The sequence below is a fragment of the Diadema setosum genome, chromosome 9, assembly GCF_964275005.1.
Source record: "Diadema setosum chromosome 9, eeDiaSeto1, whole genome shotgun sequence".
NCBI classification, from domain to species: domain Eukaryota; kingdom Metazoa; phylum Echinodermata; class Echinoidea; order Diadematoida; family Diadematidae; genus Diadema; species Diadema setosum.
Genome location: NC_092693.1, coordinates 39,544,896 through 39,572,051, shown reverse-complemented (window position 1 = coordinate 39,572,051; position 27,156 = coordinate 39,544,896). Strand labels below are relative to the sequence as shown.

General features: G+C 37.5%; 2 protein-coding genes across 2 annotated transcripts; one reads left to right on the top strand and one right to left on the bottom strand.

Annotated features, from left to right (window-relative positions):
• Positions 1 to 3,540: 3,540 nt before the first annotated feature.
• LOC140232696 (phosphatidylinositol glycan anchor biosynthesis class U protein-like) lies at positions 3,541 to 19,758 on the bottom strand. Its single transcript, XM_072312813.1, has 11 exons — positions 19,624 to 19,758; positions 17,117 to 17,181; positions 16,463 to 16,597; positions 15,605 to 15,708; positions 14,879 to 14,979; positions 14,036 to 14,145; positions 13,415 to 13,572; positions 11,470 to 11,613; positions 10,523 to 10,647; positions 8,753 to 8,895; positions 3,541 to 6,902 (listed from the first exon to the last, which is right to left on the bottom strand). The coding sequence occupies exons 1-11, from the start codon at positions 19,751 to 19,753 to the stop codon at positions 6,789 to 6,791; spliced, it is 1,329 nt and encodes a 442-aa protein (XP_072168914.1). The 5' UTR covers positions 19,754 to 19,758; the 3' UTR covers positions 3,541 to 6,788.
• A 45-nt stretch (positions 19,759 to 19,803) lies between these two features.
• LOC140233090 (ER membrane protein complex subunit 8-like) lies at positions 19,804 to 25,282 on the top strand. The gene is made up of 5 exons (XM_072313203.1): positions 19,804 to 20,014; positions 21,311 to 21,387; positions 22,081 to 22,150; positions 23,263 to 23,360; positions 24,504 to 25,282. Exons 1-5 carry the CDS (start codon positions 19,811 to 19,813, stop codon positions 24,664 to 24,666), a joined length of 612 nt encoding a protein of 203 aa, XP_072169304.1. The 5' UTR covers positions 19,804 to 19,810; the 3' UTR covers positions 24,667 to 25,282.
• Positions 25,283 to 27,156: the final 1,874 nt, after the last annotated feature.

The following is a 27,156-nucleotide window of genomic DNA, read 5'->3' as shown; positions in this document are numbered from 1 at the left end:
GCTCCTGTAACACGGTCTGTTTACCAACCGTAGCTTCCCACTGTTCTCCAGTGGGGCTAATAGTCCAGCACTGCCTCCGGGGATGTAGGCAGCAGGGGCAGCAAGGTAGTTGCCCTGGAGATGGGTATACCTCTTTTCATAGCTCGAATAATGATAATACTGATAGATAACATTTATATAGCGCTTAATGCGGGTGTTTCTGTGGGCATTAAAACAGAAGAGAAAAGTTGAATTAAGATACAAAATATAATTACAAACATTCTAAAAAGTATATAGCAAAAGGCACAAAATTAAACTGTACCATAGTTAAAAATGAAAATCATTATATCAAAAAGCTGTCTCAATGATACGACATGATGAATTTACATTCATAATGACTGTACTAATCATATTCAAGCAGTGTGAGCAAAACAGCCTACCAACTGATGAACAATCGAAATCAATTCAGTCTTTATTTTCCACTCATGGGGTGGAACACCCTCGTCAGCCAAAGATTGGTTTTCAGAGGGGTCCACACCGGGTGGAATTCAAAACCAGGGTCCCCCAGTGAAGATCCCAGGGCACCATTCACTACGTCACAGTGGTATATGACATGACGTCATCAGTCGCAGGAGAAAGGACGTGCGAAGCAATGTTACTGACCCCGCGCACGGTAGTCGAATATTATGACGAATTGTAATTGATTGCAAGTCATATCAATCACATAAAAAGATGGCTAGGCCCTACACGTGTATCGAACAAACTATGAAACTTGCCACTTGTTTATCATAGCATGTTACATAATATGTCTCAAGAAGGGTTATTTCATATTAATTCATATCTAGCTGGATATATTATATTGTATATAACTACTTACCGACAGCGTATTATCTCTCAATTGATATATTAAATGGGATTTTGTGTTTATGTCCATTTACCACATCTACTCATTTCTTTTATCATTATTTTCTAGGGTTGAATACTAATTTATGACTTCTTGCCAAAACAACAAAAATCAATGAGCTAATTCGTTGCGCTCCAAATCACCTTCATATTAAATGTTGTAAACTATGGGTGCTTGTCTGTCGCATGTCACTTTTGTGGTTTTTTTTTTTCTAGTTACTAAATGTCGCCGTTATGCTCTAGTCGTGATTTGACTTTCTGAATAGTCTGCTGTAATCATCAAAATAGATTTAATGATAGCGTGAACTGTCATGAATGTTTTGCTACAGTGTCATGGGGGTCCCCTTTATTTGGAACAATATATTCATACATGCCTGGATGATCAAATGTCATTAGTATGCAAATTAGTAGGTTTGTGAGTCAGCACAGGAAGAATCTAGGTTACGAGGTCTTGCCAGTTAAGAGAACTGGTTCACTATCGATTTGACGTACCATATGTGCCTCAAGCATTTCGGTGTTAACTCCAGTATTAGCACGTATGTCTTTCGTGTACATTAGCTCCTATACAAGCCATGGGTTGAAACGCTTACACACTCATATTTGTGACGTAGGGCATGGTACGTCACGATCTCTGTTGTCTACATAATATAGTACCTCATTTCATGTGTTCATTGTAATGTCACTAGGAAAATTTGTGTATAATGATCCAATTGAAGCTAGATACATGTAGATCATTTACATTAATTAGAGAGAAATGTATTTCCGTCAGTTGTGAAAAGAAAGAAAGAAAAACAAAACTAAAACAAAAACCCAGAATTGTGAAAGCAAAGCTGAATCTACTTCAAAATGTAATATCATAAGTGGAGCTTATTGTGATGCACGCGTAATTTGTGTCAATCGTTCTATAATGAAAGATAAACTTTACTGAATCTTAAAGAGTTTTAGTAGTTTAAGAATACATGGATCAGTGAAGAAGTCGAAATGGGTTAGAACTGTTATTGTCAAACGTCCATTCCTTTCTCACTTCAAACAAGTAAAATTCTTACACGTTGCACTCATAGCTTGGTGTGCGAAAATCGACTATTCTGTATAGTGTATACATGTACAGGCATTTCACCTTTCGGTCCTTCAAAACCCAATTACAGTGTAACAGTTTATCTGTTATAGACCCTATATTAGTTTTCCTTCATGCTCGGGGCTTCTTGTTTCCAAACTGACCAGACATTAGCTATACAATGCCTTCAAGTGAAAAACCATTCCGTATCTCAAGACGTCAGAGTTAAATGAAGCAATAAGATCTGACGAATTTTTCAGAGAAAAAATAATATTCTCGCAAAGAAAGATTGTAATATCTAAACCTACCAATGAGGATTTTTAAGGGGTGATGGATGTCGTTACTGTTATACATGTTTGTTTTGACTCAACCAATCTTCACATGTAGGGCCTACAGGAGTATACTACTATACTATATTCATGATAAATGTGGTAATCATATCCCAGCATCAAAAGATTGCAGAGTTGTCACAATAGATTCTGACGTTTTAAAGGCAATTGGTTGTACTGGCTGCTGTATTTATGAAGGTTTTTAATTTTCACGCACACACAGATAGAAGAGATGTGAAGTAATTGCATCATCCCCTCAACTAATGTGTAATCTGCAAAAGTTATCAAAACAGATTTTACACTGTACTAAGTGAAACTTTGGAATTCCACACTATTCTTTTTTCATGTTCCATTTCAAAGACATCGAAATATTTGTTCACTTGATTTTACTATATTCTGTTCTTAATGTATTAGTGTGGGTCAACAAAGAAGTGGAGTACATAATCATCTAAACCATGAAGTCACAGAGCAATAAGTACATTAAATTTTATTGCAACTGTACTTCAGGGATCTAAGGTTATACCGGTCAATAAAGAAAATCCTTCAAATTCATCATAAGGCCTTCAAATTTCAACACACAAGTTTCTTAGAAGTACAGTACTTACTTGATGTCAATGTCATATCATTGTCTAAATAAGTATTACAAGAAACATAAACCTTGTAAAATACTGTCCAGAATTATTTACATGTACATTATATTACTTATTAATTTTTATTTCTTTATGGAAGATACAGTATTCCTAGTACAACTTACATCTGTACAAGTAACATAAAAAATAACTCTCTTATGGCTAAGTTTTACATACTTATTAGAGCTTTATTTTTCATTTGAATTGAAAGAGATAAGGCCAGCAATGATATCAAAAACATGACAAAGTAAACATATAGGCCCGAATTCACGAAGGTGGTACAAATGAAACCATGGTTTAAACCATGGAAAAAGACCATGGGGCGCCAAGTGTCGCACGGAACATTTCGTAACAAAATGACCGTTTCGTTAACGAAATTATCATTTCGTGGACGAAATGTTCATTTGGTTACAAAATGTTGTCATTTCGTTACAAAATAATCATTTCATCAATGAAATGACTGATTTCGTAACGAAATATTCCATGCAACACTTGGCGCTCCATGGTTTTTGTCCATGGTTTAAACCATGGTTTCAATTGTACCACCTTCGTGAATTCGAGCCACAAAGTTCTCCTCCATATTTCTATTTCAGGTTGACACATTTTATTCAAGAAATCAAACAAAAGAATGCTCAATGTACACATATTCAATTTCAATTCTTTTCTTTTTTTCAATAGCATGATAGCAACCTCTCCTTTTTTAATGTTGAAACGACACCATATTAGACCATAACTCTCCAAGTACACAATCCTCAAAACATGTACACTACTGACATTGTACATCTCCTCGATATCTCTAAATTTAGGGAAAGTGAACTCCACTGTTCTTTTGCAAAACAAAACAAAACAGAACAAAACAAAGCAAAACAAAACAAAACAAAACATACTGCTTTGATTTCAAGAGATCACTTTGGACAAGATTAATACAGTTCTTGTTATGTATTCAAATAGATAACATGATGTATCATATCATTCTCATTATGCAGTTGAAACTTGACTTACAGAGATCTGATCCAATAAAAAATCTGAGGAAGTGAACAAAATTTCCTGGTTCAAAGGACCTCTGTCAACTAAGTTTCCACTTTGTCCAATATTGGCAGGAAGAATTGTGCTTTAAACTCACATTGAAGAATCATTCACAATTTATTCCCTGTTTTCATTGCTTTATTCAATAAGATCAGACATGTTAAGTAAAAACTTTGTTATCAAGGACAGAGGAAAACTTATGCAAGTTTGGTTGTTTTTTCCCCCAAAAGTCAGTTAGTCCCAAGATTTTTTGTCTAATTACTAATCCAACAGGAATGAACTGAAAGGAGATGTTTTGACTATGTATTGTCACTGATGATCAAAACATATTTTGGTTGATTTCAAACCTTGTCTGTAAGGATGATTTTTGCTCCATTCAGAGCAGTGTTTCACATGGTCAACCATGGGTATCAAATGTACTCCTGGAGAAAAACATCAAACTGCATAACTTGAGCAGCAAGGTTGAAACTATTGGGGGGAGAGAACTCAACATAAGAAGAGGGGCTTGGGACCCAAGTCATTTTTCTTGTTTGTCACTGATTCCTTTTTATATCAGTATTAAAGCACAAATCACATGGCACAAACATATGCTAATATGTATGTAAGAATAACATGTTGTCAGTGAAAGTAGTAAGTGTCATAGAGCAAGTAACCTTTTAAATGTTAGTTATACAGTACATGTATTTTTTTCTTTTTTAGCCAATAACATTTTTTTTTGCTCTAGTTCGTATTGGTGTTTAATTTGTTTAAAGCCAATAAAAAGTAGTGCGGTACATTGACTTGCAAAGGTGGTGAGATATTTCAAAATTATTGTACAGGGAAAATTCCCTCATTATTTCAACATCTGATATTTTGTTATATCAGCATTCATAACGTGATGTATCAGTTTCCTAACTTGACTTGGACTCTAGAGGGCGTAATGACTACCTGTAACTACACACTGTGATGGATGACGGTAATGGATGTGCTCGGATTTCCTCAATAGGGAATGTACTACAAAACAGTAGGTGGTATACCATGACACAGCCAGTGACTGACTTTATGACTACTTGCTGCTTACAGCTAGTCTCCAACATAAAGACCCACTTTGGGGAATTCTGTCCATACTGTGGGAATCACTCGTACACACCACATGCATAACATAACTTAAACTCTGCAGTCATACAACAAAAAATCTTGTTTGCACACTTTTGATAGATGACATCTGGCAGTTCCCTGATTTCATAAACCTTTATTGCAATTCTATATAATTGCAAGGGCAAGATCCACAACTAGACAAGCACAGAAGCAGATAACATTGAACAAAACACAGATTTGTTGGAATACACAAGAGCTGTAAGGTCTGATTTGAAACTAGTACATTATTGTTAAGGATTTTGCTGTGAATTATGTAACAACTTATCATATGATTGCAAAACTATAAGATTTGAAGAAAAAAAAAGACTGTGTCAAAACATATTGCTTACAATAGCTCACTGCTACATGTAACATAATAATCAAGCGCATTACTGTAATACATGTACTAGAAGTGAGTCATACCAACAGTAATGATACGTGCTATTTCTAATGAATAGCATACTTCCAGGTAACTGGACATGTGCGTGTGAATTTCAACACACACACATCAGTGGCGGATCCAGAGGGGGGCGCAACCGGCGCACGCCCCCCTTTAATTTTCGTTAAAAACAAAGAAAATAAAAAGAAAAAACTGCAATGAAACCCGGAAGTGGCACCAGAAATATTAGTCACGCCCCCCCTTTACAGAATTCCTGGATCCGCCCCTGCACATACATATTGTACATACATCTGTGTGTATGTCTCTATTTGATTATGAGTTTTGAATTCACATGGCACAGCTGTCATTTATCTTGACTTCTGCTCATAACTTGCTGTATTGATCACCAATTGAAGAACAAATCGTTTGCATCTGACCGAAAGAAAACACAATTTCAAGTGGAAACCACAAGTATTTCATCACTGCCAAGTATAAAGAGTTAAGGGATTGCTTCTCAGGAGCGAAAGGAATGCTGTCGAAGAGGGGTGTCAAATCTTGTTATTTACAGACTTGACGTTTGTCATAAGGACTGTGTGGTGTTTTTTTCTTAACACAAAACTCTGAACTGTGACCATGCAAGTTTTCCTTGAAACACCTGAAAAGAAGACTAGCTGAGTTATGAAATGACTTGCGATTGAATTCTTCAAGATGTAGTCCCTTGCCTCAAGATTTTCAACTTATGTTTCAATGACAAATGTTGACACACACAAGAAAAAACAACAACAACAACATTCATTTTCCAACTTCCCTCTTCAGCCCGCACTGATTTACATTCGCCGTGTATAGATAACTACTCAGTCAGAAAATCTTCAGTCATGTTTGTCTTACTGACATGTAAGACCGTATCACTGATACAGAGTAACCTGGAAACCTTTCACCACACAGTGTTTACTACCACCCAGACAATGCCAGACATGTTAAACTCTAACCACACGCTGCACAATCTCAATGGACTTATAACTCCTGGGGCCCGTTTCATAAAAGATGTTAGGTTGTCAACTCTTGCTGGAATGGCAACTTTCCATAGCAACAGCCAATCAGGAAGCTGGATTCTTGTCATTATCATGACAATTGTCATTCCAGCAAGAGTTGCTATCACATCAACTTTTTATGAAATGGGCCCCTGAGCTGCAGGTGAACCCATACACTGCATAGACCTTGCATCAAATATGGTGGGGAAGGCACTCTGGAGGAGGGTCCACCTCAGTCTTGGTGAAAACAAGGCATTCTTTAATCCCCAATTCACTCCTCCACAGGCAATGTGGGAGTAAGAGAGAGATATCATTTCTTTTCATGCGTTCTGTCCGTCAGTCCTACTGAAGTCTGACTTCTCTCTTCTTGCCACATTCATCCAGGATTTCCATGCCGTGTTTGAGGGCGAACTCCCTTCTCAAGAAACCAAACACCAAATCTGTGATCAAGAAGATCTGAAACAAAGAAATGCATGCAAACAACAATGGTGTAATGGTTCACAAATAAAGATAACACATTAGCTTAGAGTGACTAAATATTTCTCACGTAAAATCATCTGACAAGGTTAGGTGTATGATGAACACAAAAACAACCAGGAAATTTCTCCATAAGAGATTAAAGAAAGAGAATATAGAAATTTCTGCAAACAGGGTTGAAATAAAATTTAGGATACTGCATTTGTTTTTGTCTCATGTGGACTGTCTGAGCAAGGTATGATTGCCTTAGAAGGCACTTCAACAAATATCTGAACTGTTATGATCAGAAGATTGTGACTACGCACCTCCTTATCATAACCTACCTGTACACTCCTTTCTGGGTAAAAACGTTCTAATTACAAACCTGACAACCTTCAACAATGTAATCAAATATAAATGAGAACATGATCTTCACAGGGAATACAAGCAGACAGGAAAGTACTAAAATGGCTGAACCACTGATGCTTCATAGACAGACTAGTCTCAATTTGAGCTTGATGCCAACTTTTATTTCCGGAGAATACTACAGCACCTTCTATCTCATGAAGTAAAATAAACAGAGCAGCAAATGCAGGGAGGTGCCAAGTCTTTGCACGCAGCCATTAATTTGGACATAAAAACTACTTCCCTCAGCCATAACTTCTGCCCTTAAGTCTGTCAATCTAGTTGACATGTATTACAGATTTAGATGATTTACAGGTTTTTCATTAACATCAATCCCATGACTGTTAATTCTGACTTTAAAGTCTGACTACATATGTCACTTTGACCTTTAATTTTGCTCTAACACAGTATGTAGCATGAAATTTATTGGGTGTAAATGCCATGTACGTGTCAGATGTTACTAGATTTCCTACTTATTAGGATACAACTTCAAAAGAACTAGTGCTTGGAGGCTACTGTTGGAAAGCTCTCTAAATCAGCCAGATACTGCTCGTAAAATATGAAGGAAGAAATTCAATTTTCTGACTCGGGCTTCTTTCTTTTAACACTTTTGCAGGTATGTTGGCAGCATTCCTGTACTGAGTGAAAATTACAGCACGACATCAAAAACTTTCACATGATACTCAGTATAAGTCGTATGCTGTATCTTGCAAAAAATTTGCTGCTTCTCATTTAACAGTAAGCTGCTTTTGGGATAGGACAGTCACTATGAAGAAAACTTGAATGTCTGGAAAGGTTTTTGATGGCTACTAGTGATATGCTTTGGTCAGAAACAATCAAGATGTATTGAAACCCACGATCACCTTTGCCAATTGCAACAGCATTACAATACTTACAGTCACTGGTAATCATTCTGAGGTATTCTACATTAATTTGCTTGTGCAGCAAAATTCAGGATTTCACTTGACCACTATATCACCTGACCCCACCAGAAATGACCCAAAGTAGCCAAGTTCAGTGAGGGGTCATGCACTTTGCACATAATAAGCCATATAGTAATGGCTGCCCAGTGCTAACATGCCAACTTTGTTACCCTTGGTGAACTCCAAGGGCAACATATCAAAGCAGACCAGCTCCATAATGGACTTCTACTTCATTTGCATGTTCCTACAAAATGTTATACCTGACACTACTGTAACACTGCCAAAAGTTTTATTTCTCTATATGCCTACTACTAACTCACTGATAAATGAAGGGTAATGACCACAATACAATCCTTTCCTCATGTGCACTATCTCCCTATATCCAAGGCACAATGCTGAAAGCTGATGCAATTTCTGCTGGACTTTTGGGTTGCAAAAGTCATTAGCGAGTGTCAATGTCTCTTCGACTACCAATAAATGAGACTGAAGACACACACAGTCTAGTCATGACTGCAAACTTACCTGGGCTGTGTTATAAATCAGGGTGAAGGCAAAGAAGAAGTTTGCATTGGCGCTGCCAGCGTAGATCCAGAGATGCCAGATGACAGGAGCTAGCACTGTGGAGAGGACCATCATAACTCCAACTACCAAACCATTACGAAAATCTGCAGAAAATGAAGAAACATTTCATCTTACCAACAAGAAATTTAATCTCTCTCATCTCACATCACTGTGTGTTTGCATTTTTTTTTAAACTACTGGACTGTACTCTTAATTCATCATATCCTTTTTCTAATTGTTCCATATTCAACATGTCATACAATTTTACATCCCATTTGATTTTAAAGGAGAAGTACAACACAAAATAGTCTATGTGAGATGGAAAAAACCCACATATATCAGCAAATATGAATAATGTGAAATATGAGGAACCTACTTAACAGAAGCTTGTAGAATGTAGGCTCCAAGTAATGATTTTAAGAGTTTGCTACAATGTAGCATTCAAGAATGGATTACAGGATACATTTCATCTGAACAGGTTTCACTGCACATGTAGCAAGCAGAGATTCACAGATAGGAGGAAACCATGGTTTTATTTGGGGACACACACACACACACATAGAAAAAAAAGCATTGAAAAATCTTCAATGCAAATTGACATTAACAATGTATACAATTTTTGACAAGTTTTATCATATTTTGTCATATGAAGACTTTGATGCCATCTCATTATTTTCATTCCAAAGCATGCTAAACTTACTTTGTAGTAAGCAATATGTTGGAATATTGATAATGAATATAAAAATACCATCTGCAATTAACAAGTGTATGAATGTGCATGAAACTTCACATACTGTAAAACCAGAAACATTTGTGCCATGAAAGTTTCACAAATTGGAGCTAATGACCCTTTTTGCAGACTGAAACTTTCATGAATTGCCACAGGCATTCAATGCATTGTGTAGACAAAATTTTTTGCATGCATTTTACTTTCGCGAATCTTTGCTCCTTGTGAAATTCATAAAAGTGTCAATGCATGTGAAAATGTCTGGTTTTACGGTAATATATGTGACCTTGCATCACATAACCAATAAAAAGTCGCCAGACATGGATTTTTAGTTGAGGGCAGATTCTGAAAGAACAGACTCTAAGCTTTAAAATGATGTATAACTCAATTCAAATGGACTCCCCTAACCTATCTAAATATTGGAAAGAAAGCACACACTCTGGAAAAGTGTGAACTGAGAAAAGAGGCTCTGAAGTACTGGGTCTATTCAAGAGCTTAATCTTTACCATGCTGTGCTAGCTGTGCAATGAATGGGACAAAAGACAGGATGTAAACCACCATAGCAACAACAACGAAGGGATTATCAGATTAAGCTGACATTCAGCATGTGCTATCAACACATTCTGTCCATGATGAATGCAAACTTGCAGAGCAGTAGCATCATCCTTTCAAAGGTTATTGGAGTTGAAAGTAAAGAGTGTGCAAAGGATTTTCAAGAAATGAAAAGGGGCCTATAAGATATATCTGATTTCACTACTCTACCAAAAATAAAAGTGTTGTAGAAAAACTGTTGAAAACATGCTTTCCCATTCATTTTATGATCCTGAACTTAAGAATCATGCAGAAGAATAGCTCTTTCAGAAAATATGGAAAACTCAAGACTGACTTAGTTGACATGTTTCACCTTTTTTGAGTCCTCATCTGAAATCAAGGGGTGCGACTTTTGTTGTTATTGTGACGCACATTATGTACTTAAGACTGCCTGGTTATATGGGTTTACTTACAGTGGGAAGAATGAGACCAGACTGGGAGGAGGGCAAGGTAGATGGTGGTATCACCCACACCAGGGTACGACTTGAAAATTGAGATCAGCATACACTGAACCATCATCACGAACAGTGGATGCTTTCTGGCCACAAGAGGGAGACAAAATACACAAAACACTGGTATCATGTGAGAAACAACACGTTTCAAACTGCAGCAAGGCATCAGGACCAAGAAATGCCTCATGCACATGAATTAAATCACTATAAAATGTACCTCTACTTAAAAGTAGAAAAAGAAATGTCTTCTTTTCTATTGATACAGTGGAACCTGCTGTAAAGGGCAGAACAAATTCAGTGAAATAAAGGAAACATTTGGCACAGAGGTTTGGAACTTAAGATATGAAGGGGTGATATGAATGTATGATCTCAATTACATAAGTCTTTAGAGCGTAATCTTGTCACAAATAACAAATAATCTTTCCCTGACATTACTAACTGCTTACTGTCATTACCATGGGAAAAGCGCTCACCAATCTAACAAAAGCACTGGCAAGGCCCTTCCAGAATTCCGAATTTTGCAAGTCAGGTGCTATTAGCAAATTTAACAACTCATTAAAATTATTAACTTTGATCTCAACATGAATGTGAGTGCACAAGTACATGTCTCGGTTCATTACTGTACTCCAAGATCATGAATCTGACCTCTGGCAAAAATGTCAGGAAGTCCCGATTCACATAATATATGGTGTATACAGTAGAAAACTTGGGCTAGGCACAGCACAACTGACTGATCAGAAAAGAGAAATGAACTGGACAAAAAATGTTTGGGTTTACTCTATAAATGCAAATCCATTGTAATACAAGAGGGACAAAAAGTCAATTCAAAAGACTTATTGAAATCAAAAACACAAACAGGGAAAAGCTCACAGAGATAACAAACATAAGGCAGGGATTGCAGATCTCACCTTAATTTCAGCACCAGTGGTGCTGTATAGATGAATGCATTGATTTGGAATACACAGAGAAAGAAAGTTCTGAAGTGGTCAAACATCTCTGTGAAGAAATACCAGAAGAGTCCTAGATTGGGCTGAAGATTTGGCACTGCCAGCCTGAACAAACGATCAAACAAATAAAAAATATTGCTAACGAAATGTACGGCAAATACTTGTGTATGCACAAGGAAAGTTAAAACTGAATAAAGACTGAATATGTAGCATAAACAGAGTTAGGTGTCTTTCCAGATATCTAAACATATTCTCAGGGTTCGAAATTGACGATGGTCCGCTGGCCATTGGCCACCCAAAATCACGTCGGACTAGCTAAAAATCATAAAATTCTGAAGTTACTAGTCCGTCTGGCTAGCCAAAATATTGCTTCAGTGTTAAAATTGATTCTAAGTAGTCCGCCTGGCTAGTTCAAAAAAAAAAGTTAAGTGCGACCCCTGATTCTGTGATGTTTGTAGTGTTTTAAGAAAGCACTGCCAGTTTGGGGTGTTTAAGTGACATCATTGAAATCTGGAGGATGGAAGAAGAAAAAGTTGGAAAACTTTTAAGGTGGTATACCTCCCATTCACACGTGTTTTATGCTAGTTTAATGTAGGATTTTTCATCCTCATTTCCTTTTATATGAAAAATACACATTCCCTCAACTCGTTACTGACATAGGTATAGGGTAACATCATTCCTTCTTTCTGAAGGAGGCAAGTCAAGTGCTCTTTCATTATGCTAGAAAGTGAAAATATGTTGAATTCTTTTTACATTTCTTTACATTGTTGTCCTGCAGTAACATCACAAACTGTTGTAGTCTCTTCATCCAGCGATGGCTGTACCGAAACTTTAAAAATGGGAGTCAAAAGGGGCCTGAGCTTTCAATCCTAGCAGAATCTTTGTCAGAGGCAGAATGACAAACAGGCAGGGAAAGCAATCACATGTAAGGACTTCACACAACAAGAACAATCAGGGACAGGCTAGGGACACAGAACAAAGAAAACAAAAGGAGAGGGTAGGAGGTCATGGGCAAGGAGCCCAACAGGTAAAGGGAGGGGGATTAAAGCAGGAGGGTGGACAGACAAAAGGCAGAGGAGGGTCAGTGATGATCCTGAGGACCATGGGGGGCAACCTTTGAAGGATAAGCATGAATAGGGAGGCAATATCAAACAAGATAAGGAACAACAGAGGGATAAAGAAAGGAAAAGAGTGAAATAACAACAGCTGGGGGGGGGGGGGGGGGGGGGGCTGAGCAAACAGCAAGCCCTAAAAAGGTACTGTACCAAGAAGAGGCAACAAAATGAAAATGTATGCTCAGCCCCCCCCCCCCCCCCCAGCTGTTGTTACTTCACTCTTTTCCTTTCTTTATCTCTCTGTTGTTCCTTATCTTGTTTGATGTTGCCTCCCTATTCATCCTTTTCCTTCAATGGTTGCCCCCTTGGTCCTCAGGATCATCACTGACCCTCCTCTGCCTTTCATCTGTCTACCCTCCTGCTCTAACCCCCTCCCTTTACCTGTTGGGCTCCTTGCCCATGACCTCCTACCCTCTCCTTTTGTTTTCTGTGTTCTGTGTCCCTAGCCTGTCCCTGATTGTTCTTGTTGTGTGAAGTCCTTACATGTGATTGCTTTCCCTCCTGTCTGTCACTTTGCCTCTGACAAAGATTCTGCTAGGATTGAAAGCTCAGGCCCCTTTTGACTCCATTTTACTTCATCGGCTCGCCACTATTGGATAAGCAGTTTTCAGCAGCTTTTTTGCTACACTTGCGAAACTTCAAAAATTCATAACTTTTCAACAGATTGTCCAATATTCCTCAAACTTTGCTGATGTTTTCTACAAATATTGCTGCATTTACTCAATCTACATATACAAGTTTGGGCTTCATTCCCCTTTAATTGTAAAGTTCAAGGCACAGCTTGTACTTACACAAAGCCATAGGTAGACCCCAGGAACTCCCAAGAGTTCAACATGAGGAAGGAGAGACCCAGGAGACATGCCATCCAGACACAGAAAGAGACAACAACTCTTGCCATGATCTTCACAGCCTCCACTCTGCGGTAGCTCAGTGTCTTATCTTTCAATGTCTGAAGCAAATCACAGAAAAATACATCAAATTTATTCTAGTACATTATCCCTTTCACTCTTTCTTAGATCATTTATTAATTTTGACAATCATCATTTCATCAAGCAGACTGAAAATATTGAGCAAACAACGCAACAAATCCACTCACCAAATGTACACATCTACTAGTATTTCTCAATGATAGTTCAAAGGAAATTTTAAATGCATCACATGACAATACACACTGATTGAAGAATTTCAAGCTTAGCCATATTCTTGTTTAAAGTCATTTACATATACTTTGTAGGTGTATCATGTGGTGTATGTGTATTTGTGTAGGTAACTATATGTGTATATTTGTAAATGCCATCCCTTTTAACTATCAATCTATCATTTTTGTCTCTAGGTCTATCTTTCTACAAATCCATCTGACTCCAAACTTACACCAAGGCAAAGATTGTATGAAGTCAACACCCAATGCTTACCTCAAGCTTGACGAGGGCCATGTGCATCGCCATGGGAACGATCATCATGGCAGGGTAGAGGGACTGGTAGGAGGCACAGGCCAGGGACAGTGTTGCCCCGCCCAAGTTTCCTGCAAGAATAGAATCACAGCATTCACAGAGGCTTCTCATCAACAAACACATGGATGTTTGCACTGAACATTTTGGATTGAAGGAGATTAACTGACATACAGAGTACCCTAAATGAGAAGGTCACCTGGATGAAAGATGACTTAGCTTAGAATTTTGAAAAAATCCAAAGGTACAATTACAAACATACTACAGACAAAATCACTTGAAAAAGTTAAGAAGTAGTATAAATTCAAAATCAGTGAATTTTTTCTTTATCTACATTAAAACTTTTATTACCAAATTGAGATCCAGGTGAAGGATGTGGTAGATTTCTCACTTGTCTAACTCATTCAAGATGTCTGCAAAGCATATTGCTCTAAAAATCTAGCAACTTTGTTGATACAAATATTCTCTAGTGACACCATGGTAAGTCATCATCCGAGGTAGAAATTCTTAAATTTTCTAGATTAATATTCAGTGCAAGTTCCCAGTAACGGGAGAATACAAATCATAATACTTATGCTGAAGAAGCTCATTTGGCATTTCAAAGCAGTACAGACTCATCAATTGCTGTTCCATGCCATAACAAAGCTGAAAACAATGAAAATCACTGTGTGAAATACAAGATCACACTCACAGTGATGCTTCTCATGTGGCAAAATGTTATCTAGATGAGTAACTATTGTACAAACATATTCTCTTGATTCTACATGCTAAATCTCAGCAGCAAGGTCTGCATACAGTGTTTCTCACCTTGTAATGTGGTCAGGAATGTGATAGCGAGAGCAAGATTGACAAAGACCACGCTGCACTGAGCGACGCATGTCACAATGCTGAATGGACATAGTAGGTAGCTGCATGTTTGGTGGAAATAAGAGAACTTTATCAAGAAAATTGAAGAGAACTTCAGAGTAAAATATCATGCCATTAAAATGATTCTACTGCTTCTTCACTTGTGATCAAGATGAATAAATTGTGATGAACAGACCAATACAGCTTGCCACCTGTAAGCTTGGGGGAAAAATTATGTTTATATACCAGAAACTCAGTTCCGTGATGATCTTACTTTGCAACTCAAATTTTGACAAAGCTGATTTGAATTGGGAAGAAGGTTTTCATAGGTAGATAGTATTCTGTCAGGAACAGGCAGACAAAATTTATTGACCTTTGATCATGTAGAGGGGAGAAATACTCCATTTCATTCTTATCTTTAAAAGTAAAACCAACCAAACTGAACATGAATCTATGCCTGGCTATGTTATAAGAACATTGGTTATCATTGTAATCACCATACATTGTGATAATGATAATCACTATAATGATTTAATGATTGCTTTTGATAAAAATCATATAAAAAGTAATCATATATTAATTAATGAGTATAATAATGAGCCATTGCTGCAATTGAGGCTATCATTAATAAATTCCTACACTCCACCCAATGATAAACTTACAACTTACAAACCAATGATAACTTACATTGCTAACACCAGGTCTGGAATGGCAGTCAGATCCCTGTCAGCAATGAGTAGTGGACCAACATCTGATGCATAGTTCTTCTTCTTATCTTGCTGCTGATTGAACTGAGGGAAAAGATGGAAAAATTGACTCTCTCTCACTTCCACATTCAATCTTGCCAGGCACTCAGTGTTAAAGACAGACTTCAATAAATCAGTGCTTGCCTTGATTACCAACAACATAGACCTGCACTGTATCTATGTTCATCAATTGCTGTCCAATTCACTAATCCTATTATTTCTTTAATTGTGCTGTTTCTGCAACATGAATTAGAGACTACACTCTTCTGGTTCTCAGTAAAAGCAATAACAATAAATTGCATTTGCACTCCCATTAATAATCAGCCACATAGAAAGAGTGTTTGATGATGGCTGGATCAGTTATTTTTAAACAATAGTGATCAAAATTCCATGGTTTAATCCTTATGGATTATCATTATTATCATTGTTATCAGCCTCATCATCATCACCAGGTATTTAGATATGCTATACATATAGTACAACAGCACAACTATATCACAGCGCTTAAAAAAAAAAAAAAAAAAAAAAAAACCAAAAAACCCCACAACTATAAAATCTAAATGTATATCATACCATAGAAGTGAGGCTAAAGATCAGTTTTTAAAATTTCTTACAAGTGTGTACTGAATTTGAAGATTTGATGACAGTGGGTTACACTTGTCTTTGGCATACAACAGCATAATTTATATGGATGGACTGCATTTCTACAGTGCCTTCTAAAGTTTCCACCATGATGAGCTAGTCTTGTTGCAACCAAAGTTCATGACAACACCAGGCTACCTCTAGTATGTGTTCTTACCAAGAACTTGATGGCAATCTGAGCAGCTGACCATAGAGTCCAGGCGGTCAAGAGGTCAGCAATGACAAAAACCAGGGGCACCAAACTGGGCGAGATGGAGCGGAGGTAATGGAAGCTGTAGAGCAGCAGAGGAGTCTGAGAAGGCAGTCACGGAAAACAGTAAGTTCGACTGGGTTTGGATTTAAAACCAATTTCGTCTACTAGCTGTAGGAAATATCCAGATAGACAAAGAGCCAATGGATTGATGGTCCTACATTAATTGGTTTTTGCATTGACAATTATTTTTTGTTTTTTGTTTTGTTTTTGTTTCCACATGAGATGTAACAACATGTGATCTCATTATTTGTATACTGAGAAACTGATGTTTCAAACAAAATTAATTGTAATTAGAAACTCTATAGTGTTGACTGCACCATCACCTACTGTCATAGCATATCCCATCTCAGTGTAGCTTGGAAAGAGCTGCTTCAGAGATTATTTTGTCAAGTTTCAAGGTTCAAGTTGTCTATTGCATGTCCTCCATAACATCACCCTAATTGTTTGTCAACAGTTGCATAATATGTGCATTTGTCCATACACTGTCAGTATTTCTACAGGAAAGGACAGAATCAATGCTTGGATGAGTGCAGACAGCAGAACTTATAGAAGCCTCACCTCATGAAATGTATCTCCTGCATAGGGAGAGATCCCTGCATCCAGAAGAGTGAGACCTTCCACCACTGTGGTATAGAACAAAGTCATTAGGCATTCATTGGTACATTGAGGTGGAAATGTCCACAGTTTTTCATCCTTGGACCTTCTATCTCTCTTACCATATAGTCAGACCTGGCAATGATATCGTTTATTCAACCTAATTTAACCTAGAACATAACGCAGGTCAACCTTTCAGGTTAACGCTACCAGTCGTTAAAAAGATTGAGCAAAAAAAAAGATGCAACCATTCCCTTAGTTACATTGTGAAAAAGCTCGGTCTGATCCCATGAAACACAACAAATGCTGTTAATAATATTATTATTGAACAGATTAGTTGTAACTGTCAGGGCTTAGAATCTGGACAGTCTACAACAGTTTTGCAACTGATTGACAAATTGCCCTACATCGATGTAAATAAGCACTGAATTGATCAGTGTTTTAGTAGTAGCCATGATAAAAAATCATGGGCGTACATACTCGAGCAGGATTCGAACCTACGACCTCCTGATCACCGGACAGGCGTCATCTCCACTAGACCACCGAGCTTTCGCCCGACAGCAAGTGTTGGTTCTAGTCCTTATAGCATGCAGCGGGTACTGCTTTGTTATTCAAATTCAAGAATTTTTTTTTTTTTTTTCGTCGAGATGTTTTCATTGCAACTGATTGACAAATTGCCCTACATGGACGTAAATAAGCACTGAATTGATCAGTGTTTTAGTAGTAGCCATGATAAAAAATCATGGGCGTACAATTTCGAGCAGGATTCGAACCTACGACCTCCTGATCACTGGACAGGCGTCATCTCCACTAGACCACCGAGCTTTCGCCCGACAGCAAGTGTTGGTTCTAGTCCTTTAACATGCAGCGTGTACTGCTTTGTTATTCAAATTCAAGAATTTTTTTTTTTTTTTCGTCGAGATGTTTTCATTGCAACTGATTGACAAATTGCCCTATATCGACGTAAATAAGCACTCGTCGATGTCGATTTACGTCGATGTAGGGCAATTTGTCAATCAGTTGCAATGAAAACATCTCGACGAAAAAAAAAAAAAAAAAAATTCTTGAATTTGAATAACAAAGCAGTACCCGCTGCATGCTATAAGGACTAGAACCAACACTTGCTGTCGGGCAAAAGCTCGGTGGTCTAGTGGAGATGACGCCTGTCCGGTGATCAGGAGGTCGTAGGTTCGAATCCTGCTCGAGTATGTACGCCCATGATTTTTTATCATGGCTACTACTAAAACACTGATCAATTCAGTGCTTATTTACGTCGATGTAGGGCAATTTGTCAATCAGTTGCAATGAAAACATCTCGACGAAAAAAAAAAAAAAAAATTCTTGAATTTGAACTACAACAGTTTGTTCCACAAATCTAATCAGTATTTACTGCATTGATTGTATGGTTGAGGGGTCTTAGATATCATGCACGAAAATTTGTGATGCTCTTATAATAGAAATTATTCCACAATCGTATCTGAATTTCTTAATAAATACTTGTTACATGTACCACGAAAATGCAGAAAAATCACCTCCCAGAATCTCCTGATGATACGATGACGGAGTAGTGCGCTGTCGGCGTTTGTATGTCGGACTTAATTTTATGCGTTCAATTTCTCGGGGTATGTAAAGGTCGCGCAGCTGCCCTATGTAGTTTCATGCGTGAAAGTGTCTGCCCCTCTGCGGCTGTAACGTGCTTCGGCTTTCGTAGAATATTATAAACGATTGATCGAACAAATTATGAATTCTATCTGCTACGAACGAGACAAGCGAGACGACACGTCTAGGCCACAACATCCTTAAAACAGATTTTAAGCTAAGGTAGGTAAATTACAAGGTAAAAAATTGGAAATTTAGAGAAATTTTTTTTCGAAAAATTGGAAATTTAGTGAAAAATTTGTTCGAAATCAAAATTTCTTACCTGCTTCCTTCTCATGTTTAGCGGTTGTCAGGTAGACCTATGTTTATTCCATAGCAGGCGTATCGGTAAATTTCGCGCTTAGTTCCACGCGTAATATTGCTTGCTATACGCAGTTTCGCTATGCGCGACCATTATTAAGTCCCTGCGCGAGATCTAGTGCCCTGGCCTTAATACTAGTTTATACACTGCATAGCTGCAATGATTAACTAACAACACGATTAATGTAAAACAACCACATAACAAAATCTGATTTAGGCTTTACTAGAGTAGAGAGGTCTACATGCACTTATGCAACATGTTCAGTGACAGTGATCATGGTCCCCATGGTGATGACGCTACAATCAATGCAATACACATTGCATTGCATTAATTGTAATTTGTAAATTTATAAGACTTTCTATGTTAGATTCTAACGTTAGACTTCTCTTCAGTTAGGTGATGTTGCCGGGCGTTGGCGTTATCGCTATCGTTAGTGACACTGACAGTGTTTTCGCATATGTGGCAAAGCACGACTAAAAGGAAACAAAAGATGAAGAAAGGGTAGCCTTACTCGATTTCCATGAGGTCAAGGGAGTTGCAATTTCTACACGATCTATCAGCCATTCTGCCACGAAAGAATAAAACAGAATCGACCTCACAAGTGCTCCGATTGCAGTGGTGACAACCGTGGGCGCAGCCATCTTGTATCTTGGCCCTCTACGGCAGCAGCATGTAATGTTGAATAGTCACAAGTCAACATGGCAGAGATAAAAGTGAAATTCCGAGCATATGCGAAAATGATTCTCCATGCGGCAAAATATCCACATTGTGCCGTGAATGGGGTTCTTCTTGCTGATAAGGAAAAGTTAAAGGATGGCAGGTGTCTTGTTTTCGTCGATTGTATTCCATTCTTTCACCAATCACTTGCCCTTGCTCCGATGCTCGAGGTTGCGTTAGTGCAGGTAAACCACAGTCCCACCTATTGTATCTTTCGTTGTACTTTTATTGAAGTTTTTGTTTGTAGATCAACACATGGTCCACTATCACGAGTCGGTACATTGTAACTCCACAATGCGTGCCTCTCTTCGAGATACTCTAGAATCTATAGCTTTTCTCTATGTTGGTAGCATGTCGCATCTGGCAGACAACATTGCATGTTGAGATATCTATACGTTGAGGGCACTGTCAAGTGTGTCGTAACCGGCCATCCAACCCTTTATTTGCAATAAATTGCATAGATGCATTGTCTATTACAAATTAATTAGCTCTTGCTCTTGCCATCTTGGACAATCTGATTGAGGCCAAATCGTGCTATCGGTCCCCTCTTGTTCTGCGTGTGCGTCTCCACTATGTGCAAAGTCTATGGAGGTTGAAAGCAGTCCCCGGCTATGCCGAAATGAATGGCGGTGAATGGTGTGGGGACCTTTTTCACGATAATGTCCCGATTGATTGGATCTCTAACGTTACAGCTGTAAATTAATGTGGGATATTTTAGAAATATGTGATTCTGAACATTCTGGGCACAATTCAAGGATTATAAAAGACACTGTCAGAGACTCCAACTCTCCCGTTTTGGATGGGAGATCTCCCGCCGAAAACCCATTTTTGCAAAATCTCCCGTTCTCCCGTTTGAGGTTTAATTTCTCCCGCCCTGGCTCTGTGTCTCCCGTTGGAAAGGATTTCTTACTTATTGCTATCGTATGTTAAAAAAATAAGCCTTAGATCGCACCAGAGAGCATCTAGAACCCTAGGAACTTCACGCTTCGCACACATTAACTTGGAGTCTCCCGTTTGGTAGGGGTTTCAGGCGGGAGAATCTGCAGATCAGAAGGTGCTTGGGGTTGGAGTCTCTGCACTGTTTAACATTGTGATCATTGAACAGACATCACCAAGCTAATACTGTATTACTGTTTACTAAATGATTTATTCCAACACTACTGACTGGTAAATATGATCTTTCACTAAATGTTGTCATATTGCTTTTTATATAAAAGAATACATCAGTTGTGTTGAACCTTATTTTTCCCTCATAGTTACACATTCAGAGTTGGGCCATTCAGAGTTGGACACATTCAGAGTTGGACCATTTCCATGCACATGCAGCTCAAATTTATTTATTTTTTTAAAATTAGAAATATTGGTAAACTGCAAGCTTTCTACATTCATTGATAAAAAAATAGCAAAGAGAATAAAACATGTGAAAGTCAACTAAAAAATAAATCATCTTGAAGAATGTTGTGAATATTCTTTCCAAACAGGTGGATGCGTACTGCCAGGCAAATGGTCTGAAGATAGCAGCTTACTATCAAGCCAATGAACTCCTCAAAGACACAGAGTGAGTCAGTTCATCCATGTTTCCATTGCATCATTGAGAGGCAGTGATAATTTCCAAGTGCTGATATCATGATGCAGCACAGTACAGAGAAATGCATTCCTGAACAGCCCAGCTTACACATGACTTAATAAATCTATATTAACTTAGTTTTGCAGTTGTCTCATCATCAGTGAACAGTCCATGCAATTACTGCATGTGCATTCCTTGATAAAGTGACTGGCTGTCGTCTTTTTTTTTAGGGGGGCATTGTGTTTTAGAACATCCCTGCCCTTTATGAACAATTCACCTCCTACTGGAGCATAAATGGCAAGACTTAACTTTTACCAACTTAAACAAGAAGATACATGCAAATTGTATGCTATGATCATTTTATAGTACGGTCACTTTTAATGAATTACAATTTTCCTGTGCATTTAAATTGCGTAGCTATTTCTATGAATGATGTGAAAATGACATGAATGTACCTATTCATATACATTCTTTATCTTCTTCTTCTGGTTCAGTCTACCTCCTTCAAACTTGGAAGATTCTTGCAAACTTTGGATGTGTGTGTGTGTGAAACACAGTGGTTGAGGTGCATGGTTCAGAGTATATACATGGTGCGAGTAAAACAATTTTTTTCTTTCTTGTATAGTTCTATTTGCTCAGTGCCTTTACTAAATCAGATTTTTTTCTACAATTCTCCTGCAACAGACCTAACTCAGTAGCTGTGAGGATAGCTGACAGACTAACTGACAATTTTCAGGATTCATGTCTTTTCATGGTAAGTCCACAGGAGCATACTCTGAGTTAAAGTAATGTTGGCTGTACAAAAAGTATAGCAGTAGTGAAAGGACATGTATGAATCATTTATCCCATCAAGTGATGTGTTTGGATGCCCTTGTTTGCCTTTATTTACTTCCCTTGTCTCCAAATCCACAGTTTCTTATATACTTTGTAAGTCAGACATACATACTATAAAGAAACTAGTAAAAAATGTAACTTCTTTAGCACTGAAGAATGAACTACAGACTTGATACTAATGTAATAAAGCCAGATAGTTCACTTACAATGTGTACAACTTTGTGTACAATGTGGTGTCTGTAAAGTTGATGACGAGTTCCACCTTCAGCTCCTTCAAAATCCAAAGAATCATTTCCAAATGAGATTGTACTCTTTGGTCCACTTCTCATGTAACATAGAAACTTTCTCCTTCACATTTAAAGTGTTCAGTAATTAATAGATTTGCACTTCATAAGACACATAACCTGGTATTTGGCCTAGACCTGTCTGCTGCTGGTTTGATTTTGATTAAAACTTTTTTCCTGAGCTTAATGTTGCAGCTTGTGTTTAAATGGACCTGTACTAATGAAATTGTGTTTGCAGGTAAGTATACTTCAAAATGAATTGTCTATGTCAACTGACTCAAAAGTTCAAAAACTAGTGGTGACTGAAAAGCTAAAATGAAACATTAATTTGCTGACTGCTTGATTGAAAGTTTTTCCTTTTTATCTCACAAAGTGGCCTCTCTCCCTCATTAATCTTGACATAGCTCTCTTTGTTAGTTCAGCAGTGCTCTCATAATTCATTTTAATACTGACTTTGTCCAGTCATCATCCCTGCCCTGTAGTACTCCACATTGATTGTCAGTCTATTTGTGACTATCACACTGCAGAAAATTCCTTACACTTATTCCTGAGTGTAACCCTCTCTGTACCAGGGACTATAGACAGTGTATACAATGCTATAGGGTTTTCTGTCCCAATCAACAGTCAGAGTACATGGGGTCTATGAATTGTGTCTAAATTTAAAATATTGTAGATTATTTTAGAATGCATGGGAAGGCTTTGGCCTTGTGATTGATGCATCATTATTCCTGATGTCCACTTATTTCAGATTGACAACTCAAAGGTGACCACGGGCTGTGAGAAGTGCGCCCTCAAGCTGTACGCCCTGCAAGACGGCAAATGGATTCACCGAGGAGCCCAGACAAGGTTTGTGTCTCTTTCCACGCAAGCCTTAACTTCTTCACCTGATATTTCTCCTTGCCAAAGTGGTGCTCTGTACATGTTTCTATTGTCCAGCCTGGGAGGCTGCATTGTCTTAGCGTTTACATCGCAGATCTAAATCTCAATATTTATACCTCCTGCAGACAGTGATATGTATGCAGCTGGTTTAATTCCTCAGTACTTTCAGGACTCTGCAAAAGCAGTTGCTAATAGTGCATTCCACTCTTTGATCATGGTAGCTTTGATAAATGCAGTAGAAATGAACCAAAAATTATACTTTAATAGCTTGGGACAAAAAGGAGTTATTGTAGGATGAGGTAGAATAGAAGTACATTATAGACCAAGTTAAAAAAAAAAAGTGGTTGGGCAAATTATCTGTATGATGGGCAGGTAATGTGTCCCAGACTGTTATTCAGAGCTTGATTTTAAAAAAACAACAAAAAACACAACAACAACAACAACAAAAATTCATTTAAAAAAAATGCAATCATGAATCTTTTTCTGAAAAATTGCACTTATAAGAGGTGGAAGAAAAATTTTTTCCAATATCATAGCTCCTTCAATAACTTTCAGTGATACTCTTAATCCTGTACTGTGCATGTTTGCATGGTGTAATTTCTTCATTTTTTTTTTTCAAAAGCAGTATAAATTCTTTGTGTTTAACTTTGCCGCTGAGGGATGCAGATTTTGATTTTCACTTGTTTTGCTGCAAATTCTTAGAAGCTATAGGTTCTATGACTTCAAATTACACAGTCCAAACAATTATACCTTAAGAAGTGCTGTGAAATATGCATTACCATTTACCATATCAATATCAACTGCCATATTAAGGCTACCTTTCTGATAAATTTGTTTTTCATTTGACTCAAGGCTACTTCAATTATTTTGTAAAATCATACGTTTCTTGAATGTGACTTCTTCAACGATGCATTTTATGATTCATTCATACAATTGTATTTAGTTGTTTTTACCTTTCAAAAAAGTAATTATTTTTTTGCTACCGATAGAATTCAAGATGTTTCTGGTTAAAGTCTCAAACAAGGCAGGGAGATTGGCATAACATCCTGAGTAATGCTGCATTAGTGCATGCTTGCATCACTATAATGTCTTTTTCTTCCCTTTGGGCAGTAATCTCAAGTTAGAAAACAGCGAGTCCACCCTCAAGTTTACGTCAGACCTCCTGCGGTCGAAGGCCTACCAGGACCTGGTGGATTTTGACAACCACTTGGAGGACATTACGAGAGAGTGGCAGAACCTAGACCTCAACGCACAGATGGAGTCCTTTACATGATGCAGGGATCATATGCAGCACACTGTAGGGATTCTAGGGATATGTATTTAAATATTCTCAAGAATGTAGGGAAGAAACATGAAATGAAATTTGTATAGACAAGAAGCCTGATGCAAAGTGAAGTCTGTCTGATTGTGGCAGGCAAGGTTTTTGTATGATGTCGGTGAATACACACTGCCTGTTACAAAGTGAAGCAGCTAGAGTTTTGTTACACCATCAAATAAATAATGGAGGGCAAGAATGGTCAAAATTATTGCAAGGATGTTGAATTTATGCATGTCTCAGGAGAAATGAGTGAATTCTATTATCAGAATTCTCACAGTTGGTTACTGAGTGTATATTGCTCTCACAGATCAAGGTTTGATAAGTGCATGATTACTGGCTACGAGTACATATGCCAAACTTCAATTTACTACATGTCCCATATTAGAGTGAGGTCAGATGGAACTTGTTAATTTCATTAAATCTGTACAAAATTAGAATGGAATTTTTGGAAAAAAAAAATTGAAAGAGAAACAGGAACTCTAGTCTTCTATAATGTATCAATTTCAGAATTGGTTGTAAAGTTATGAATTATGAGGCTTTTGAAAATTATGCAATGGAAACAAATACATATCAACAACAAAGGGCTCATATGATTTTTTTTTTTTTAATTCTGTCAAATGAAAAATGAACAGTCACTCATGAAAGTATTAAAAAGATACTACACAAAACCACAGAAATTTAGTTTTTGGACTTGGTGGGGTATGACTAATTCTTGAGATGTGACATAGATTAATGTAGCAGTTAGTATCATAATGATTTTGACTCTGGCATATTACATTGATGCTATTATTGAACTTCATGGTAGCAATTAATTATGTTGTTTCATTTAGGTTATTGTGATTTGTGCCAGCTTGTTAGCAATAGGTTGAGAGAAATGTGAGAGCACATTGTCAAGACTCACAATTGGTCATTTCTAGACACGGTCAATCTGTTTTTGTTGAAACTTCTGTCATTACTTGAAAGAATGCACAGTGTCAGATTATCATATAATTGAGAGAGCACATGAAATATATCTAGTATTTATGTTCTTAATTGCCTTGGTTGTGGTACCATAGACTACATTTAATGAAATCTTCTTGCCTGAAATTGTAGCAAGCACTGTGACTGTGGGGAGACATTTAGTCTTGGTGGCATCACTGTAAGAGAGCAATCCCAAAAAGAATGATTTTTGTGTAGTTGAGAGAAAACAATGTTGCTCTCTGGCATGACCTGCTGTAATATACCCTAATAAGGGTCAAAGTGATTTGTGTAAATACAGGTAAAAGTGCACAAAGATATTAAATGGACACCCTCAAACTCAAATTTGTGTTTGTTGAACTAAGATTAAGTTATAATTCCTGGTGGAAAAGATATGACTCAAAAGTTCTCCATCAAGTAAAATCTTTATGTCGTTTTGCTAAAGTAGGACTGAAATTTTGTACAGACGACTCCCATTATAACAAAATTCTTGGGACATGCAGTTTTCTTTTGTTATATCAAATTTTCGTTATATATCTGAACAAATGAAGTGTATAAAAATGTCTAGATGATAGTTTGAGCCCTGAATTTTACTTGGTCGTACCCAAAATTTTGTTATAACAGTGTTCGTTATAACGGGAGTGCACTGTATTGCATTACTGTATGCAAGTAAAATATATCTTAATGATGCAGAATATTCCCCATTTATTTGTTTCACAGATTTTTCTTAAATTTACATTGTATGTCGTAAAATTTGCTGCAATTTATTTACAGTCTCGGAGGAGTCTGACCTAAGCTAATGTCTAGGCAAACCAAGAGTATTCTAATTGAAAATTATAATTACTATGATTACCCAATCCTTAACTCTCCTAATTGCGAGTTATTTGTCAATCAATCAACATCATTTGGTTGTCACAACACCACAGGTCATATCTTTTTATGCAATACCTATGCCACAAATGTTTATATATTCAGGTTTGTCTCAAAACAGTGCAGAATGAGGTCATCTGCTATAGTGTTGTTTGTCAAATACATGATCATTGCGAGCATGGAGCTCTGTATGCATATGATGATAAGTACTTGAATATGCTTGTGTATTATCATACAGGATGAAGAATTACTTCCCAGTGTTTTTAAAGATTAGTTTCTTCAGTTGATAATGCCTAATTTGTGGGGCGGGGGTGAAGTCGAGAGGGGAGGGTGAGGTTAAAGACACAAGATGGCTACTGCAGGGAATCTTTAACTCTATAGGAACTAGTAAATAGTTCTTCATTTTGAATAATTACGCAGTACCCACTGCATGCTATAAGGATTAGAACCAACACTTGTTGTCAGGTGGAAGCTTGGTGGTCTAGTGCAGATGACGCCTGTCCAGAGATCAGGAGGTCGTAGGTTAGAATCCTGCTCAAGTATGTACGCCCCTGATTTCCTTTATCATGGCTACTACTAAAACACTGATCAATTCAGTGCTTATTTATGTCGATGTAG